The 21687-nt window shown below is 42.1% G+C and overlaps 1 protein-coding gene across 1 annotated transcript; it reads right to left on the reverse strand.

Annotated features, from left to right (window-relative positions):
* Positions 1–124: 124 nt before the first annotated feature.
* Positions 125–21645, reverse strand: FKBP4 (FKBP prolyl isomerase 4). The gene is made up of 10 exons (XM_064644771.1): positions 21381–21645; positions 17537–17681; positions 16058–16200; positions 11591–11711; positions 10812–10968; positions 9695–9785; positions 9264–9347; positions 8383–8568; positions 7625–7864; positions 125–4113 (listed from the first exon to the last, which is right to left on the reverse strand). The coding sequence occupies exons 1-10, from the start codon at positions 21462–21464 to the stop codon at positions 4015–4017; spliced, it is 1350 nt and encodes a 449-aa protein (XP_064500841.1). The 5' UTR covers positions 21465–21645; the 3' UTR covers positions 125–4014.
* Positions 21646–21687: the final 42 nt, after the last annotated feature.

The following is a 21687-nucleotide window of genomic DNA, read 5'->3' on the forward strand; positions in this document are numbered from 1 at the left end:
CCCTTGTTTCCTCTTCCAGAGACAACAGTGAGCCGGGACGCTTCTGTTACTCTTAAATACCGCACGGTTATTACAGGAACACCGCCCAGGATGAAGGGTTTATAAACCGAGAGAGACAGATGCGTGTGGTTTACAAAGTCAGTATCGTAATTGTTTATTTTAAGCATTTTTTTTTTCTATAAGGACATACATAACGAATAGTTTATATCTGAAGTTTACATGCATGACCTCACTGATAAACACTAGTATGCCACCTTCTGCTGGCAACTAGACCCATGTGTGACAGCACGGAACATCCTTTCAGCTGCCTGAGTAAAGCATGTTTAGTGTCCTTAGTAGGTTACATTCTTAAACATTTCATAATTTGTTATGTAGTAACAATGAGGGCAAAGTAGTACTTTCAAGACTGCTCACACTTAACATATCCACCACTGACTCTAGAATGTTTTAGATGTGCTACAGAAATCATCTGACTTTTTGCTTTCAGAAACACGTAGAACTGTCGTGCCTGTGGGATATTTTTGAAAACTGCTATTCAACAACTTATCATTAGGACTTGGTGCTATGCTTATTTTAACAGCAGCAACAGTTTCTGCCAGAGGCTGTTATTTCCAGTAATAATTACAACAAATCAAGGTATTTACTTGCTGGAGAAAAAGTACTCTTGCTTGGCATTCCTGCCCCCTTTCACACTTTTCCATGTCTATTAAGCCCTTGTTGTAACTCCAGTCGACACACAGTGTTGTTTCCCACAGGAGGCAATAATGCTTTGGTACAAGTTTTTCCACATATACACGGCTCTTGCTATCAAGTTAGAACTCATGAAAAACACCTGTATTACCTGGCAGCTCTAAGATTTTATTAGGCAAATCAAATCAGCATTTCCTTAAACATGATGATCTACCAAACACTCTATCCTGCCTCTCCTATCCCACCCCCACACCACTGAAGCGTAGGGCACTGCTACACTGTGTACACTGTGCAGAGCAGTGCAGCTCACAGCTCCCTAAGCCAGACAGCCCAGCAGCAGGTGGTGAATTTATTATCTCGGGCCCAGTACAATGTGTCAAGCAGCTCTTACCATTTTGGTGACAGTCCAGTTCTACAGCTGCAGTGCCTGAGCTTTCCTGGCACTGCTGTGGGGCAGGTACTGGCAACCCCCCAGCCCCAAAGAACCCCATAAGTAAGCACTTATACAGTATTTCTGTCTCAGGAAAGGAGACTGGGAATTCAAACTAAGATTTCTAACGTAATTCATGTTAAAACAGAGATACTCTCTGCAATATATACACAATTCCAGCCCATTGCATGCCATGCAAATCTTTCTCACCATAAAAAAAACCAAACAAACAAACACTTTTTTTCATCTGAGAAGAACAGATTATCTACCTTCCTTCTGCAGAGCAGGCAAAAAGTGCCCCTGCAGCTAGAATGGTCTCAAAACAGGACACTGGAGATGCTGAGTTTAACACTACACGACAGGATAAACAGAACAGCTGAGTTTGAGTACTGTGTTCCATGCCTGCAGACAAACAAAAAACCCACCCCAGCAAAAAGCCCCCACAAAACCCAAAAGCACACCCAGCCCCAAACAAGACACACAAACTGCAGAAAGAAGCAGAATACCAAGTAATAGCTTTCTTGTGAGATGGGGATAAGCAGACATTAGAATCACTCAGGAGTTTGTAGTTCATTAGGATTTAGAAGTATTTGTAATATGTAAACCATTATCACTTACTTTCTCTTCAAAGCCAGTCACTTTTAGGTATAAATATTGTGGTTTTTTTCCTCTGGTCCAGTTCCACAACATGGGGGGCAAAGAGGAAGGTAGCAAAATAAACAGATAAGCTCTATACATAGGTTACAGACTTGCTTTTTGAAGTTTTCACCAACATATTTTTTCCTCTTGCAAATGTATGTGTAAATATTTTACCAAATATTGGGGGAATTTTCTATGGTAATGAACAAACAACACAAAAAAATAATCAAGACACTGTGGTTATGTGGATTAAAAAAACACTGAATGACCAAAGGACAGTAAGTTCTCTCAGTTCTGTGCAAATTCCAATAAAAACCCACGAAAAGTTCAGTTTTCTTGAGTTTAATTGGAGCTTTATTACTTAAGCTGTGACTTCAGTCTTCACCTTCAGCAATTTGCAAAGAGGAGGCATACAAGAAAGGTTACAATATTTAATAGAAGGGACTCCCTACTGAACATGGGGAAAGAGGGCAACCCTAGGGCAGAACTGGGAGTGCCAATTTGTTCTGAAGTCTCACGTGAGGACTCCTGGAAAAAGCTGATTACTTGAGAGAAGGAAATAAATGTAGAAAGCAGAACCTGGGATTCAAGCAAGCTGGAACCAGAAAGAAACAAACACCAATGACAAAATGGGAACTATTGACCTGTCAGCCTCAGCTCTGTGCCTGGGAAGATCACGAAACAGATCCTCCTAGATGCTATGCTAAGGCACATGGAAAACGGGGGTGATTCAAGACAGCCAGCACAGCTTCACCAAGGACCAGTCCTGCCTGATAAACCTAGTGGCCTTCTGTGATGGAGTGACTACATCAGTGGACAAAGGAAGGGCTACAGATGGGATTTATCTGGACTTCTGTAAAGCCTTTAACAGAGTCCGTCACATTATCCTTCTCTCTAAATTGGAGAGATGGATTCAATGGGTGGGACTGTTAGATGGATAAGAAATTGGTTGGATGGTCACATCCAGAGGGTAGTGGTCAATGGCTCAGAGTCCCGATGGACATCAGTGACAAGTTGTGTCTCTTAGGGGTCCATATTGGGACCAGTGTTATTTAATATCTTCATAAATTACATAGATGAAGGGTTTGAGTACACCCTCAGCAAATCTGCAGATGACACTAAGCTGAATGATGCACTTGACACACCTGAAGGATGGGATGCCATCCAGAAGGACCTGGACAAGCTCGCCAAGTGGGCCCATGGGAATCTCACAAGGTTTAACAAGGCCAAGTACAAGTTGCTGCACATGGGTTGAAGCAAGCCCTGATACCAATATAGGCTGGGCATGAACAGATCCAAGAGCAGCCCTGCTGAGAAGGACTTGGGAGTGCTGGTGGATGAGAAGCTGGATATGACCTGGCAGTGTGCACTGGCAGCCCAGAAAGCCAATTGTATCCTGGGCTGCATCAAAAGCAGCGTGGGCAGCAGGTTGAGGGAGGTGATTCTGCCCCTCTGCTGTGCTCTGGTGAGACCCCACCTGGAGCACTGCATCCACCTCTGGGGTCCTCAGCAAAGGAAGGATATCAACCCATTGGAATGAGTCCAGAGGAGGCCATCAATTAGAGGGATGGAGCACCTCTCCTTATGAGAAAAAGCTGAGAGAATTGGGATTGTTCAGCTTGGAAAAGAGAAGGCTTCAGAATGACCAAACTGTGGCCTTCCAGTACCCGAAGGGAGCCTACAAGAAACATGGAGAGAGACTATTTACAAGGGCAAGTAGCGACAATGCAAAGGAAAATGGCTTCAAACTGAAAGAGGGTAGGTTTGATTAGATATTAGGAAGAAATTCTTTACTGTGAGGGTGGTGAGGCACTGGAACAGGTTGCCCAGAGACACTGTGGATGACCCATTCCTGGAAGTGTTCAAGGCCAGGCTGGATAGAGCTCTGAGCAACCTGGTCTAGTGGAAGGTGTCCCTGCCTTTGGCAGGGGAGTTGGAACTAGATGATCTTTGAGGTCCCTCCCAACTCAAGCCATTCTATGATTCTATGAAAATGCAAATCAACCAAGCAGAGTAAATCCAGACAGAACCCAAACAGTAACAGAGGCTGAATGAATAAATAAAGTCACTAGGATTAAACTGGATTTATGCTGCCATTCAGCTTCTTGAACAGCCACATAAAGCTGTAACTGACTGTGGCATGGTGGCTTCAGCCTCTGCTCCCTTGAAGCCACTATCCAACCAGGTAGAAAAATAAAGGTCTAAATTCACTGGAAATTCTTTCATTTACAAAACTAATGGAATAGGGTTTGTTTTTATGCTTCTGCTTCAGCTTCTGATTTATCTTCAACTCCATTCTGCTCATCTTTCATTTCTGCATCTTCAGTGTGGCTGGTCTGAAGAGTAGCAGCTGACTAAAGGGGAAAAACAAAGAAAATATAAATATAATTACAAAACTGCTAGCACAAACACTGTTTGATTCCCATCACTAGGAAACCTAGTCTCCCCTGCAAGACTGAATTCATATAGTAGGAGCTTCAGCCAAGAGAAATTAAAAGTTTCTTTTTCATTTTTCATGCAACTAAGAAACCAGATGCTGTTTAGAAGAGGCTGAGATATAATATTGATATTAGGTGGTTATGATTCATAATGCCTGCACACGCTTGCCATACAACACTTTCTTAGAAAAGTCTTAACTAAAATTCATTTACAAAGCTTCTGCACAGAACTGCTTTTGTCCTGCTTCAATATGAATGTGATTAATTTTTAGCCTACCCCCACCCCCCCAGTCTGTATGAGGTACACTTGGGCTCAGCATGTAAAGAACTATCTTCGTTGGACAACTTCGTTTCATGAAGAGTGACTTCAACTCAACAACAGTGATTTGGATGTCATCTGTAAGAGCTTAGTTGGAAGAAAATATGATCTGACAAGGTGGCTGCTCTAAAGCCCTCTCCTTGCTGCATCTTCCAGTCCACATAAAGGTAGAAGGCAGGGGTCCAAGGTTAGGTTTTTCAATAGGACATAACCAGCACATCCTAGCCTTGCAATAATTTTCAAACACAGTAAAGGGAGGTAAAAATGTCTTGGTCTTTTTATCTCAAAAACTAGTGCAATTAAACTGCTATTCCACCTGCCAGCCTAGCACCTTGAACCATCTGTTTTATTATGATGTTGGCAGACAAAACCAAGCAAAGTCTTAAGCATGCAGTGCTGGGAGAGGTGAATAGGAGGGGAAAAAGAGCCACAATCCTTCAATGTTACATCAACTTGGCTGCAACAAAAAACCAGTTAAAAGAACATCCAGGCATCAAAGGTCAACCTTTCATCCTTAGAAGCATTCTGTAAAGCACACAAGAACCAAGTCTTCTCTCCACAGAAAACCTGTTAGCTAGCAATCCTGGGCTTAAAATAAGGTGACAAACGTCCTGACCTATAAAAATCCACACTTTACATATGTGAACTATTTGAATTCGTGAAAGGAACTACTGATGCAAGAGTGGCTGGTGAATTCAACAGAGTGTAAGACATGCAGTGTCAGGAATCTCAGAACTATGGTCCAAGCTACCCTCTTAGCAAGTGGAAGATATTTGATAAACAAACCAACTTCCTCAGAACTCTGATGTTTTACTACCACCACTAATGGAGAAACTGCTGGAGCTAGAGTAAAGCAGAATTATAAATGCATTAACAGGAAAACAAGTTTTTCATGCAAGAAAACGACCTCAAGACTGACCTAGAGAGTAAGCATCCTTTACAGTTTACAGTTCCAGCAATCCCATTTCATATAAAATCATATCCATTTAAGGTAGGCCAGGTGGCTTGGAGACAAAAAACCAATGCACATTCCCAAGATCAACTTACTTGTTGAGAAGAATTCACCAGGCCAATGGTATCCTGCCTTGTATCAGAAACAGTGTGGCCAGCAGGACCTGAGCAGTGATCGTCCACCTGTACTGGGCACTGCTGAGGCCACACCTCAAGTACTGTGTCCAGTTTTGGGCCCCTCACTTCAAGAAAGACATTCAGGTGCTGAAGCAAGTCCACAGAAGGGCAACAGAGCTGGGGAAGTGTCTGGAACACAAGTCTGATGAGGAGCAGCTGAGGGAACTGCAGGTGTATAGCCTGGAGAAAAGGAGGCTCTCTACAACTACCTGAAAGGAGGGTGTAGCAAGGTGTAGGTCAGCCTCTTCTCCCAGGCTATGAGCGACAGGACAAGATGAAATGGCCCCAAATTGTGCCAGGGAAGGCTCAGATTGGATATCAGGAAAAATTCCTTCACAGAAAGCCCAGGGCACTGCTTGAGTCACCATCCCTGGAGGTATTTAGGTGTAGATGTGACTCTTATGGACGTGGGTTAGTGGTGGACTTGGCAGTGTTAGGTTGTTGTTTGAGATCTTTCATTTACAGTCAGTAGGATTCCAACATAAAGGATTTTATGGCTTTAGGCTGATTCAACCCAAGCAGATAGGAAAACTGGAACTAAGTGCTATGTCTTTCCAGTATCCCAAACAGCCTGCAACGCAAAGATTGTGAGACTGCCTTTTGCCAAGAATATTACGCTTGCTTCAGCAACCCACTCTTCCTCTCTCAACAGCAGATCTTGCTGTGTCCCACACCTAGAGGAGGAAGCAAGATTCCCAGCAGCTGTGCTAGCTGAAAGGAACCTTCACAACAGAGTCTGACAGCTGGCAATTAAACCCTGCCATTTCAAAAGTGAAGATGCCTAACAGTGAAATAATTCTAGTTTAGTTGCTGTATCTTTACCTTCCTGAGATTTTTTTCATTAAAGCCTATGAAAACTAAGATACTGTGTAGCTTTACACCACTATATCTAGAAATACAAAATAGTTCCTTCCAAGCTCCAATAAGCAAGGACTGTTGACACCACGCTGCCTTAGCCAGAAAAAAAAAAAAAAAAAAAAAAGAGATGGTTGTGAAGTGTTTCATGTAGGAAATTGTCAGCTGACAGTCTGAGATGACTGAACTGTCAGGATACACTCATCTGAGGACACCAGGCCTCTGGAAAGACTCAGTGACACAGTTAACCACAGGTAATTAACATACCAACATCTAACAATTTTTTATATTCTCCATGCGTATTCTGGAAAGGTAGATCTGAGAAAATAACCTCACAAGATGCAAGCTTCTGCACTCCCCAATGCTACTGAGGCAATTTGAGTATGATGTAAATCCCAGATTTATCTTAGAAGTTACAGGTCTACCTAGTCCTTCCGCACCATCAGATCTAAGGAAAAGAAACAACATTGTCTTAGGATATGTGATTTTCACTAGCAACTTGGAATGTTTCTTACTAGCTGATACAATCGTGTTATAACCCTGTATCCACATACTGCCATTTTTAACTGAACTAGTATTTACTGAAGTTCTAGTGAATGCTTATTATGAAAACCATCCATTCGTAGAATAATCAATCTATGACATTTGAAATGGAGACCATCAACCACTTCTTAATGTCTCCATGAGAAGCAAGATGGTGCTCAGCACCATCTGTATGGCAGACATGAGGTCTCACTAGATAGGCCACCCAGGCACCAGAACAGCCTGTTCTTTAGAACAATTGGTTCAAGGAGAAAAGGTGCTTTTTTAACTGGAACATTATCGTGTTTTTATCTCATCACCTCAATTGCTTTCTGATTAACACTGGTCTGTTGCAAATTCAGTTGAAATAAGTAAAAGCATTCTGTGCAGTGCTTGGTACTGCTAGCTTCTTGTTCAAACAAGACGGCCTCATAATTTTGACTGTTGGCTATTTTGAGTTCAACCTCTGCTTCCCAAATGAGTCTACTTGAGTATTCTCCTGCTATAATTATCTGTTCTAAGAAGTAAGCTGAATACCTAAACTACTGTTCCTTGTCTAACACGACACCACCTCTTGTAGTCTTCTGGAGCAGTGTTACTTACCTTTAAGTCTTTGTCTGCAAGCCTTTGGAACATGTTGGCGTACATCTTTTTCTCCTTCTCATGCTGCTCCCGTATTTTTTGCTGACAAGTTACCAGTTGCACTTTGGCAGCTTTGTTACTTGGATAAAGTTGTATCACTTTCTGGAAATCTCCTCGGGCCAACTCAAAGTCATTGACAGCCAAATGCGCTTCTCCACGCCGGAAGAGGCCTTTTTCATTGTTGCTATCCAATTCCAGTGCCTGCATTAAAAAAACAAAACCAAACCAGACACAAGAGTGATTTTTCTTTTATAAAACCTCAGAACACCAGAGACTGCTAGGAACTGTATCTTCTGGTACAGACTCACGAGTCTTGTCAGGGCTTACTAGTAATGTAAGTAGAATACAGTAGAAGTTAGTACAAAGAGGAATGAATATAGTAGGCTATTTGACAGAGAACCAGCAAGTCTAAGACTTTGTCCTGGCTCTAATTCAGCTCTTTGAAAGATGTATGCCAACATGACTACCTTCACCAAGTGTTTCTAATTTCCAAACACTTGAATATTCTCCATGTAGCAGTGAGTTAGAAAAAGATGTGGACAGTAATTAAAAAAGTAATTGAAAATCTGTTAGGTATTTTTAGTGTATTCAGTACTATCCAAATGCCAGCTGATAAGAAAAGCCCAACACCCCATGGCCTGTTGTTTGTCAGATTTCTAAAGCAGAAGATAAACTGCACAAGCAGTCTGACAGTTTAAGAATAAATAAATCGCTACTACCTTGTTGCAGTTTTCCAAAGCCTGTGAGTATTCCTTTAGCTTCAGATGGCACATAGCTAGATTAAGGTGGGCAGCAAGCCTCAAGCTTTTGGCTTTTGATTCCTCCTCATCGGAGAGTCCTGCTTCATGCTCCAGCCACGACACAATCTTTTTATACTGTAATGCTGCCCGCTTGTATTTTCCCTCCTGTAAACAAGGCAGCTCAATTATCACACAGCTCATCACAGTAACTTTTATATCCCTCTTGCCCCTTCTGCTTACCTTGAGCAATAGATCTGAAAAAAAAATTTGATCAGAAAATAACTTCTATCATCAAAAACATACTACTTCGAAACACACTCCTGCATAGGATCAGAATATCCTTAGGAATACCTACTGGTTCCCCACTAAAACTAGGGATATATGCCAGCATTGATACTTCACTCGGAACTCCCATCTTATATTCAACTTTTGATACAAAGAAAAAGGAAAATGGGGCATTTTTATAATGTGTTATGAAGATAATGGGAAACTCTTTCTTTAGCTGGTTAAGTTGCTTGAAACAGCTTCTTCACAAATATCTACCCAAATGAATGTTGTTCATCCACAGCACTATCCCACAGCAGAAACTTAAATACTGTAACCTTGCTACGATTCCATGTATGCCCCAAAGTTATCTGTAGGTACAGCAAACAGCTTTAACAGAGAACACCCTGCAGAGTCAGTTCTTTGGATAATCCAACTGAGTTTCTTTTTTTCAGACAACTTCCCCCCCAGTTCTCACTGTAAAATCTCACAGAATACCATGAACACCACTCAGAAATGACAGAAGCTGTAATCATCATTATCAATTCACGACATGGACTAAGAAATGCTATTATTACTTGGGGACTGTAACTTACCTTGAAGTACTGAGTGCCTCTCTCCTTCACAATGGAGCTTTGTTCCAACTTCTCATCCGTGTTCATTTCCCAAGACTCCTTAGCCTACCCCAAAAGGAATAGTTCAAGTCAACTTCAGTACAACAATACAACTTCTAAGGAAATCAAGTGGCTATGTTGCTTCCCATAGCGAGATAGAGATAGGTTTGGCTTTGCAGAGCTTTGCACTGCTGCTGGAAACCAGCCTAGAGCGCGAGAGACGGCAACGGACAGGGAACCAATAAGAATAAGGGCCATTTCAGCCAAGAGCTCCAGTGTGTCATCGTCTCTGGCAACAGTAGCCTCCTTATTTCAGATCACCATTCAAGGATTCCACTGTCCTTGTTTAAGCTGCACTCGCACTCCTCCCTCCACATCCAGGATCTCTTTGGGGTTTCATCTCTTGTTCCTACCTTTTCAAAGCTTTTGAGTTTCACTTCATACTGCAGCTCTGCATCTGGAGGGATCTGAAATTTCTCATTCCCAGTGCTTCCAAAACCATAGCTATAAGATGGGTGTGGGGTGGGGGGAGAGAAACAAAGACAACAGTTCAGAACTCTCCATCCAGCTGTATTTTCTACATAGGAAGATGAAGACAAAAATCCCATGCAAATCTGGGATGCCCACACATCATTATTACAACACAAAGACTTCAAGAATTCTAGGTACGATTCTAAAATTAGCAAGCACAAGACTGAAGAAAGCAAGAGAAACCTAGCATTGATTTCATTTAGCTCTTACCAGTTCGTATTATGTTTTCTTTTTTAGCTTAGGTGAAGGAAAAGCAAGTTATCTCTCCAATAAAGAAAAAACCCAAACAAAACAACCAGCTTTCAAGTTATATGCATTTTGCTTTATATTCACGGTCTGAAACTGAGCGTTTCCTTCAGAGCACCTGTATTTTAGTACTATTCTTAGAAAAGCAAAGACAATGAATACTAAGATTAAGTGAACAGATGTACACTTAACATACTGCTAATGAACTGATAAACAGGAAATGCCTACAGAAAGGTTCTGTGAAGCAACTCCAGTAAGAAGCTGCATATTAGCAGGAAAACCCTCAAGATCAGATTGCTTAGCTTTTCTGCTCTTATCAGGTTCAGTTCAACTTTAAAAAACTTAATAAATACTGAAATTAAAATTAACATTTGATGAAAACAATCTGTGCAAATCCATTTCAGATGTGTTCTCACTGTAATGAGAAAATTCTGCTTATGTCTAGGACTATATATGCACTGTTATACAGTAAGTACTAACAAAGAGGGATCGCAAAAATCTAAGTTATAGAGCAACAATATTTTTTAAAATATTCACAGAGATCAACACTATAGAGATTTAAGTAAATCTTATTTCTTTTGTAGTGCTACTACTTCATTATGAAGTGGCAAAGCAATCTTAGCTTGATACTTCTCATACACCAGTTTTTACCACAGCACCGAAAAAACTGAAAAGTGTTATAACAAAGCATTTAATTCTTGCCAGATTCTTAGTATAGGCCCTTCAAGTATCAAAAGATCAGGGAAAGTGTACCTGGGTTTAAGATAGAACACAGATTCCTCTGATTTCTCCATTTTTTGAATTGCTTTCTCCAGACCATGAGGAAGATCAAAGTTTTCCCCTTCCCCAATCTCAAACCGCAATTCCCGCTTGTCAAAAACACGATCTCCGTATCGGCCTTCAAACTGGACTAGTAACAAAAAAGTAGAACAACACAGATTGAAATCAGAATATATACATATATACATACACATATATATACACACACACATATATATATATATGTATATATATATATATGGTAATGGGAGAGGTAGCACAGGAGTACACTGGGAGTTCTATATAGGCAGGCAGAACATACAAAGTGCCAAAGCCTCCTTCTGAACAGTGGTTTTTAACAGCTTCCTATGCATGGTGGCTACTGGCAGGAAACAGAACTTCTGCTGTTAAATTTAATAACCCCTTTTTTCTGTTCATCTGTTTGTTTTTTCCATTCCAACAACAGGTCCCAGAATGATCCCCCTCTTGTTCCTCAGCAAATGGAAATACTTTAGTAGACTCATCAATCTTTTGTGATCAGATAAGCACTTTAACAGATTCAGTATCGCTGGAAGAACACAGTTGCTGCTGGAAAATGTAAACCTTGCTAGAAATAAGAGAATGAAATCTTACTCTATGTTGTTAAGTTACTTGATAAAGGAAAGAAAAGCCATGTATTCATCTCTCTCAGGGCAAGGAGTTGTAGATTGTGAAACAGGTTTTGCCATCCCACATGGTAAACCCATTTACTATTTGTGTAACAACAAACTTACTCTCTACGAGTGCATCCTCATTGGGCTTGGAGTAGCCCTCCCCTCTTTTACGGATCCTCCGGATGATGCCACCATCTTCTTCATCAGTGAGGTCCTCCCCCTTGAACTCAAAAAGTTCTATCTGTGGAGGGAAGAAACATCTTGCATTTATTCTCACTACACCAATACAGTAACCCACAGAATTTGTTCTACAGTGATCTTTGAAACCACAGCTATGCAGGAAGTCACTATCTTAGTTAATGTCCTGTAAGATATGGGATAGCCAAGGCTCTGAAGATGATATTGGATGGAAACCAGTAGATCCTAGATGGAAACCTATTGAAGAATTTCAATTTTCAGGTTATATTCAGACCTTTTCAGCTATTTTTTCTCCACCAATCTTGGTCTCCCAATACTAAAAATTAGATCCTTTAAATTAAAGGACTGTAAACCTGGCTTCTGAATAAAGCTTATATGAGCCACAATGCTTAGAGTTTACTTTAAAAAAAAGATTCTATTGGCTTCTTTAATACTATTTTTGCCAATGTCTGCAAGCAAAACTATGGATAGCTGGTTTTGGTTGAGGTTTGATTTTTTTCTAATATGAGGGAAAATACCTTTTGAACACATTAAGGCAGGAGGAATTTACTCTCACTTGCCACTCTGCAGTGCTACCACACTGATCAGCCGTTCCACCTTCTTACTCTACAGTCAAGTAGAACCACCAGTAGTGTCACTGCATCCACAGGCCAAGGTTTTTAAGTAAGGCAAGGACAAAAGGAGCAGGACAATAAAACGAAGATGTAATTCTTATCCTTAATTCATGAATATACCCTTAATGTCATCAATGGTCAAATTGAGATCAACTTTAAAGTGCTTGGAATGGAGCTTTAACTGATTCCAAATGCTTGTTCTGAAACATTAAAACAAATTCAAGAATATATTTTCCAACTTCAGCCATTCCCTACCCATTTCTTCATCCTCCTACTCTTGTACCACAGGACAGTAGTTTCAAAACTTCTGTGCATTCTCCCTTGCACGCCTGAACAGAGCCAGAGTTATCTTTTTACTTGTTACATTTTCCCTTCTAGTCTTGTTGTACCATTTTGTATTGTGGGATCATTTCAGAAAAAAAAATACTTCCAGAAGAAGGATAAAACAAAAAAACCATGATCTGACTCACCTTTAATCTAAACTCCCTGCTGCAATAAATTGTTTAGAATTTTTAAGAGCTAGTGTTAATGTAGGAAATAGCTATCCAGTCTGAATCTTCACATGCCCTCCCAAGTCTCTAATGTAAATCATAGTTTCACGTGGGAGTACCATGATGAGATGGAAAAATAGTCTAGTTACAAAACATATTTGTTGTTGCTATGAAATGAATTAAAAGATATTTTGTATTCCACGTTTGAGTAAAACAATAGTAAAAACAGCACAAAAGAGCAAGCCATTATAATCAGAATTGTTTAGACTACCTCATTTAAAAAAAAAAAAAAGTTCAGGGCTAATGCTGTGAAGGTTCCTCACACCAGACTTAAGATACCTGGAATGTAAAAGGAATTGAATATCCACCAACACAAAGAGTACTTCCACTTTTTATTTGATGGACACCTAGTAATGAATAATATTCTGGTCTTTTTCTTCAGTCTGTCTGAAAAATGTTAAGTCATTCCTGAACATTCTACTGGTGGCCATACAGGTATATGTGTCCCTTTTGTTTCTCCCAAAACTGAACACCAATATTCTATGGAATAATCTACCTATTTATACTGTTCTGCAAAAACAATCATGAGGAAATAAAAAAAACAAACCCAAAACAACAAAACACCACCAGATCAAAAAAACCCAAATCATAGGATGTCCATTATTTCAGGTCATAAAGAAATGCTTTATGAGATGACACAGATATGAGATGACACAGATACAAAATCTTTTAATTTAAGTTTTAGAGGGTGCTTTTTAAGGCAACTTGTACAAAATTTTGGTATGGTGTTAAGCAATTACAAAGGACCCATGCTGACATTGTTTCAAATAATAAAAAGGAAACATAGAAGCAAAACTAAAAAAGTGGAAACTTAAAAGACTAAGTGCCTGAGAGTCATACTAGTCAGAAATTACTTTTACCTAATAACACTTAGAAAAACTTTCTAGATCTAAGTCCCAAGCCACACCCCCAATCAGGACACACCCGGCACTATATATTTGTTGCAGCCAGTCAGCTCCAGGCTGTTTTATTAGGGAAGCACAAAACCATCATAGGCAGCTTCAGTGCTTTTCTTTCTTTCTCCCTTTATTCCTTTAACATTACTGCTTAGGAAGGCATTAGGGGATATTAAGGATCATGAATGAAACACTGCTTACCCAGAAAATGATGGAGAGGTCAGACTGGCATCATTAAGAAAAACCCAGTGGGAAGTGAATAACCTGGATGACTACTTCAGATAGACTCAGTCTCATGGAACAAATCCTGTCTTGCTTTGATTCATACTTTTATTTATCAAAACACTGGGTATTATGTCATTGCAGGGCAGTGAAAGCTTCTCTGCTTTGTACTGTCCATGCACATCCTGTGTACTCATCCTAGGCCTTTAAGAATGCTCCATTGTGCTGCAAAGGTACAAGGTCTTGAGCTTTTAGCTTGCATTTGAATCATCAGCTCAGTGTTTTTTCTCTCCCCCTTGTATCCTGTCCTGATTACACTTAGTATCACTAGCATAGGTGTGAAGCACACAGCACTCCAACCTGTAGTTTGATCCAATAAGTAAGCCATGAGAAACCTAAGATTTATACATAAGAAAATGCTGTTTACCAATAGCTTTACAAGATACTATTTTTCAGCAGCCAACTACAGAAATAATGGCATTAATTTTGATGTACTTAAAATGAGTAAGTTGTCATCCCTTAGTGACAGTAGCACTATTTTTTTAATCCTTCTGCACAAAATACGTCTTTAATCCTATTACTCACTAGTCCATGGGAAAAAAAAAGAAATGCCAATAGACTGTCCAAATGCAATACAAATACAATATCCAACTATGTGACGGTCAATGGCATCCTGGCTTGTATCAGAAATAGTGTGGCCAGCAGGACCAGGGCAGTGATTGTCCACCTGTACTGGGCATTGCTGAGGCCACACTTCAAATCCTGTGTCCAGTTTCGGGCCCCCCACTGCAAGAAAGACATTGAGGTGCTGGAGCATGTCCAGAGAAGGGTAACGAAGCTGGTGAAGGGTCTAGAGAGTAAGTTCTATAAGGAACAGCTGAGGAACTGCAGGTGGGTTCAACCTGGAGAAAAGGAGGCTCAAGGGGTACCTTCTAGCACTCTACAACTACCTGAAAGGAGGTTGTAGTGAGGTGGGGTCAGACTCTTCTCCCAAGTAACAAGTCCCAGGACAAGAGGAAATGGCCTCAAGGTGCATCAGGGGAGGTTTGGATTGGATATTTGCATTAGAACAGGCTGCCCAGGGAAGTGGTTGAGACACCTTCTTTGAAGGTATTTAGGTGTAGATGTGGTACTTGGGGACATGGTTTAGTGATGGACTTGGCAGTTTTAGGTTTAAACTGGACTAGATGGTCTTAAAGGTCTTTTCCAGCCTAAATAATTCTATGATTCTATGCATAATTTACTCTTCTTAACAGATGCTAATTGTTTCCAATAAAATCTAAATACTCCATGAGCTATTTTTACCTTTCTCAGATATTAGATAAAACATTCAATCTTTGAGCAATCATTGAGTTTTAAAACTTTCTGTATGCCCCCAACATAGGAGTCCATTCAATTGATTAAGTATTTTAGAGCAAAGAAATTTTAAAAATCTCACTTTAAAAGAATCTGCCTTCTTTCAGGTAGAATTTATTTTAAAGTAATTGTTGGAAAATTGAACTGTTTCAACAGTAGGAAAAAGATATCCTCTCTGTTGAGACTGTCAGAGCATGCTTCAGAAACAGCTTTAGTATCATTCTCCATGGAAAAAATCAAACACAAGTCTCAGCATTCTGAGCAACCATTCTTGCTGTTGAAATAACACACAAGAGACAGCTGCTATTTCCACACTCTTTTGGGAAGAGGTTTGGGGGAGTGACTTAAAGATCAGCAGGAGACAAATTCTCTCCTCTCCTGGTGAGGTTAAGAGAAATAACTGGCTCCATTTCATTTTCTCAACTACTTCAGAGTCCATCCACCCTCCCAGCCTGCTCTTTCCTACTGCAAATCATTCCATAACTAATATTAAAACTGAACATTGGAAACCATTCAAGTATTTTAAAAATGCCAAAAAAAAAAGGAACCGAAGCTCTTGCAGATCAGTAGCAGCCAGACTAAAACTTTGCCCACGCTACCCAAAATCGACCATATTGTTTTCTTTAGAAAACCTAACAATCATTTCAAAACCCAGTTTTGAAAGCATATTGCATCACACATTTTCTACTGTAAAATATGACTTTTGCTTGTTTTTCAAGTGTACGGTTTTAATGACCGTCTCTCACTTACCTCAAAAATCAGTGTAGCATTGGGAGGTATCTTTGGGGGGCTCCCAGCTGAGCCATAGGCATATTCTGGTTTACATGTAATCCGACAGATTTCACCAATCTTCATAGTCGCCACAGCAATGTCCCATGCTTTGATCACCTCACCTATACAAGTCAAATGTCAATCACATGATTGCAAGGCAGACACGAAAAGCACGATCAGCTGAAACTCAAGATCATCACTTTTAGTGTACAGAAGCTAAGACAGCAGAAACACTGAAGGACTTGTGCTCACTCTCATCTACCTACATCAGTTTTAAGCCTAATCAAATTCTAAAGTTTCCTGGGACCCAAATTTCGCTATCTTTCTTCATTCTTGGTGTAGCAACTCTTTTCATAGAATCATAAAACAGGTTGGATTGGAAGGGACCTGAAAGGTCATCTAGTTCCAACCCTGCCAGGGGCAGGGACCCTGTGCTTCCTTCCTTAGAGAGAATACAAGTCATCTGAACACAGACACAGGCTGAAGTGCTTGGCAAAGTCTCAAGTGTGAGGAAGTAACAATAAACTCTTCCGAGAGGAAGGTCTCAGGGCGAGAGATTGCCTGCTCTTGTTTTGAAAACAATCCAAACCAACAGCCTTTTCTCTCTGTACTTTATCAGTTGGCAAAGAGCAGCACTAGTGGTAACTAAAAGTTACAAACATTTGTAACAAAAAGGGGGAGGAAAATAGAAATAGTATTCCTTCCGAAGCCAAAAAGGAACAGAAGTTGTAACAAAATCCTCTTTTTCAAGCTCTCCTACTTGCTGCTCCTTTCAACTCGATCAAGCAGGCTGTTAATCCCGTATTAATAGGTACGCTTAATATCTCAAATTTCAGTACAATGAATTAATCTCTTTTTTAAGAAAAGAGATAGTATCCATTTATTTAAAAGCAGCAGGGAAAATGTAATACTGAGGAATAAGATTTGCTGGAACAAGGATGCTTGGATTTTTGCATTCAGAAAATAAAGGATTTTGATAATGAAGAGTTGCACTGCTCAAAGACTCATATTTGGGTTAATTTGGGAATTTTGTGGAAAAGGGAGTATATTTCATCATGCAGCAGCTGACAGCTGCTTCTGTGCACCCTGTCCCAGTATCTGGTCACAATTAAATATCCTTGGACTGGAGTCTGCCAAACCAAAAAAATCAACAAAAAACCAACCAACAAAATGCATATTCTGGCATATTTAACTACCCTTTGTCACTGCACTTCAGGGCAGATTTGCTCCCCTGGGGTGCTTTGTCTGAGGCCTGTGAATCCTTCATCAGGCCTCAAGGGGCTACACAGTTTTCTCATTCAGAAAAATCTCAAAGACATTCTGAGTGGGCCATTCTGAGAGAACAAAATCTGAAAACAAGTTTAAGTAGTAACTTCAAAAGGCAAAGGAGGCTCACATGTCATGAAATCCTACCTCAATTATTAGCAAAAGTGATCAACACCAAACACAAGGTATTACCTTTCCCCAAGTCAAATGAAAACTTGTCTCTCCTGTCCAGACTGGAGTCAAATTTTGTGCCATCAAGAAGCCATCCTGTGTAATGGACAGTCACTTTATCACCTATCATTGGAGACTCTGTCCCACTGCCTTCTCTCTTAACAACCTGAGAAAAACATTAAGAAAACAGCATTAAGATCATGGAAACTAAGTCTGCCTATTGGACATTATTAGATGCATGCATTATCGTCTTCAGTAGATAAAGGATTTGGAGGTTTATTTCAGTTATCTGGAAATGGATTGATTATTCTGTCTGCAGATTAGCAGTGCTGCAAATGCAGAACCTCAAGATGGCTGTGCTGTGATACGAGAACTTAATTGGCAACAGTTGGCACCAGCTTACAGATCTCTGCATCTATAGTTAGCCATGTCACTTACCTTTGCTCAGTTAGATTTTAAATGTTCTTGAAACTCAAACTGGTAAAGTATTAGGCAGGGGGTTTTTGCTTGATTCAAGTATTTGCCTCACCACCTTTCTATCATAACACCCCACTTCAGTGTTCCAGGCAAAGCATTTACACAAGAAAACAAGGTGGTTGTTTCCATACAAAATCTATACTAACATGTAATCTCAGATTACTTGAGTTAAACCAGGCAGTTTAACAAAGGTTAACAGAGTCTCACCACATAGCAGGTTAGTTTTATCAGCTTACAGAGTAGTACTTAAAAATTATTATATTGCATTAATTTTGTCTCCCTGCAAATCTGACATGGATTGCCAGCACATCTCACATACAGCTGCAAGGATCTGATCTTCTTCTCAAGAGGTTCCCCAGCGTGCCTAGCAGGACCAGTATCAACTACATCTACACTATCCAAAAAGCAAGACTGGCCAACCTCTCTGATGTTCATTTGAAATTCACACAAAAATAGAGAATAATAATGACATATCTTATAGGCAAGGAAGCGAAGCCTTGCCCATAACAGGATTCCTGAAGTTCAGATTTGAATTTTCTCCAATACCAATTGAAACCATCTAGCTCTGAGCCAAAGTTGTGCATTCCTTCAGCTAGGCAAAAATGGAGGACCCTATTTGCTTGGATCGTGGAGACCTGGAAAACATACTGTTCATACAAGATAAACATTTATTCAAGGCCACTTACTCAAAAGTATGGATTGGCATCCCTTCTTTAAAGAAAAGCTATACAAGTGTCATATTTCTACACAAATCACATTTTTCATTGAAGGAAGCAGACCCGTGGGAGTCTCCTTCACAAATTTTAACTTCTTACAACCCACCACTGTCAAACTCCTACTTTGCCTCCCACCATCCCTGCAACTATACAACTGAAATGCCAGTACTCTCCATCCAAAGCCAAGGCAATGTCGGCAGTTTCTGTCAGACTCTTAACAAGCTGAAAGCACCTCACTGGATTCATAAAACAAAGAAAAAAAAAATCCACAAGTGAAGAAAATCCGGAAAAAAAAATACTACCTGCTGTTTCCTAAGGTGAGAATGCTCAGTGTGAAAAAGGATGCCTGACCTCACACAGCACACCATCCCTTTACTCTGCACTGCATCATGCTACAGCAGCTATTAGCATGACAAAACTAATCTATTGGTATCTCTTCCAAGGAAGTCGACAGTTCAAGAAACCACTCAGAGAGATAAGCAAACAGAGACCTATGAAAAGAACCCTATGAATCTTGTAATCAACCTAATCTAGGTAATGCTTATATATACATACAAAGTGGATCCAAACTACTTATTTTAAGGGAGCCAGTCTGAAAGGCTTTTGAAAAAGTAACTACATTTAATGCAAATTTACTAAGCTTTTCCCAATACCATATTCTTGTAGTGTCATACCAAGATATTCACAGTAGTGAATATCTCGTTTTCATTATTTATACAGTATTATTCTTTTACAATTATTGCATTTTGAGGAGACTCAAGTTTCACTTTTTTCATAGACTCAATATGGTAACCCTATTTTCGGTAAGGTTTACATTTCCCTTTCATATGGAGAAACAGGATTTTCCAGTTCATATTGTGGATTTCAAATAGTTTATTTCTAAACTAAATACTTACACTAGAAATAGTGCAAGCACATTCAGCAGTATCGGGTAAAGACCTGTGGATAGTATTCTGATACAAAGCTAATGAACAAATAAGCACACTCCTGCAATCAGTGCAATGATACCAGTACAAAATTGGTGTAGGTTTGTTCAGAGCTAGACCCCTAGTTCCATTGGTGCATTCGGCACTCCAAAAGTTACTAGCAAAATAAAATCCATGAAGGCTGGAGTTCATGACCTCTACAGTATTTTGCTTATCAATTCACTATCTCACCTTCTTTGTGGTTTTCACCACCTCAGTTATTTTGCTAGTATTTTTTACTCCCCTCCTTAAAAAAATTTGAAGTAAAAAAAAAGGCAAAAACCAAAAACGCCCCCCGAACACCTGCTGCTTCATCATCTAAAGTAGGTACTGCATGGATTAGGCAGACGACCACTGCCTTCCACCGTGCTCAAGGGACCTGAGCTGTGGGAGACCCACAGGCACCTTCTGGGCAGCCGTGCAGACGAGAACTCTGACCTGATTATTGTGCTATGTGCAAAAAACAGAAATTCTCACCAAAGCATGCTAGTAGGAAAGATGGGAAAGAGTACAGAAGACAAAATCTACAGTCTGGTCTCAGCTACCCCTCCTGAATGGAAGACGGCACCTCTGTGACGAACCTAAAATTTAAAGCCAGAGGGCTCTAAAGGTTAAGACCAGAATTTTGCCTTTCCTGTGGCGCCACTTTTTTCTTCTGAATATTGAAATTTTACTGCGATCGAATAACGCTACTAAGGATCGTTACAGGTTTTAGCAGAGACTGAGGAAGTTTCTAGAGATATGGAAAGAGGCGACGTCTGACAGAGGAAGTTCGCGCAACTCCCCCTCACGGTATAAATTCTGCTGCCCTTATCGCCCGGCTTCCCAGTTTACAGAGGGGAGCAGCCGCTCCGCCGGAATGCGCGGCACCGCCGGAGACCTGCCCGGCCGCCCGCCAAGCGGCACCGCGGGGCAGCGGCACCGAGGGGCGGCCGCCCCGCTCCGCTGCCGCCGCCGTGCCCGCCCGCACCGCGCACCCCCGGGCCTGGGGGGCCGCCGTGCCCCGACGGAGAGCGCCGTGCCCGGAGCTCAAAGAGCGGAGGGCGGCACGGCCGGGCACCGGCGGGGACCTGCACTGAGTCCACGTGCCCGGCCCGGGCTCCATCTTTAATTCCCAGCCCCAAACACGTGCTGGCGGGGGGCGGACCCGGACCCCCAAAACCTGCCGTGCGGGCATAGCCCTGCCATGCGAGCCGGGCAGTGAGCCCGGCCTGGCCCTCCCATCCCGCATCACACCCCGCAGACCCGGGGAATAGCTCGAATAAAGCAGGAAAGCGCCTCTCCCCTGCACAGTCGTGTCCGTCCCCCCCCCCCCCCCCCCTCTACCCCGGGCTTTCCCGGCGGGCAGCCGGGGCTCTGGCTCGCCCGGGCCGGGGAAGTTGGAGCCGGGAGGAGAGGGGAGCCACCGGGAGCCGCCGCGTGGGAGCCCCCGCGGGCGGACGGGCAGCGCTTGCGCAGCCGGGGCGCGCTCCCGCCCTCCCCGCTCGCCGCCGCCGATGTTTAATCGCCCGCGCTGCGCCAACCCGGCCGGGCTGCCCGGGGACCGCCTCGTCCCCTTCTCCGCGGGCGACATAACGGGCCTGGCGCGGCCAGGGCGCCCGGGGAGCACCCGCTCGCAGGCCAAGAGAAACGCCTCCTCTCCCCGCCGGCGCAGGGACCACCGCGAGCCAGCGCGGGGGGTGAAGATGGGGAACAGCCGCCTGGTACCTTGAGGACGCCCTCATCCTGCTTGGGGGTGATGTCTGTCCCTTCCAGGGGAGCCCCGTCCGCTTTCATCTCCTCCGCCGTCATCCCGCTCGCCGCTGCCACCGCTGCGCAGGGAAGGGCCGCCTCGCGGGGTCGGTGCTGGACTGGGCACCGGGAATGGGGCTGGGGGAGCGCCTCGCTGCACCTCCGGCTCTGGGCACCGCGGGCGGGGGCGGGCGCCACACGCCTCCTTCCCTGCTGCTCTCGCCGCAGCGCCGGCCCCCGGTCGGCGGGGAGGAGGAGGAGGAGGAGGAAGGGGAGGGGAGAG

The sequence above is a fragment of the Pseudopipra pipra genome, chromosome 2 (assembly GCF_036250125.1).
Source record: "Pseudopipra pipra isolate bDixPip1 chromosome 2, bDixPip1.hap1, whole genome shotgun sequence".
In the NCBI taxonomy this organism is placed as follows: domain Eukaryota; kingdom Metazoa; phylum Chordata; class Aves; order Passeriformes; family Pipridae; genus Pseudopipra; species Pseudopipra pipra.

Excerpts from the sequence above, each read along its gene's own strand:
- FKBP4 (XM_064644771.1), bottom strand. The coding sequence starts at position 21,464 with ATGACGGCGGAGGAGATGAAAGCGGACGGGGCTCCCCTGGAAGGGACA. Across the intron at positions 17,682-21,380 it reads AGGATGAGGGCGTCCTCAAG|GTTGTTAAGAGAGAAGGCAG; the intron begins GTACCAGGCGGC and ends TGTTTTTCTCAG. Across the intron at positions 4,114-7,624 it reads TTGCAGACAAAGACTTAAAG|TCAGCTGCTACTCTTCAGAC; the intron begins GTAAGTAACACT and ends TTTCCCCTTTAG.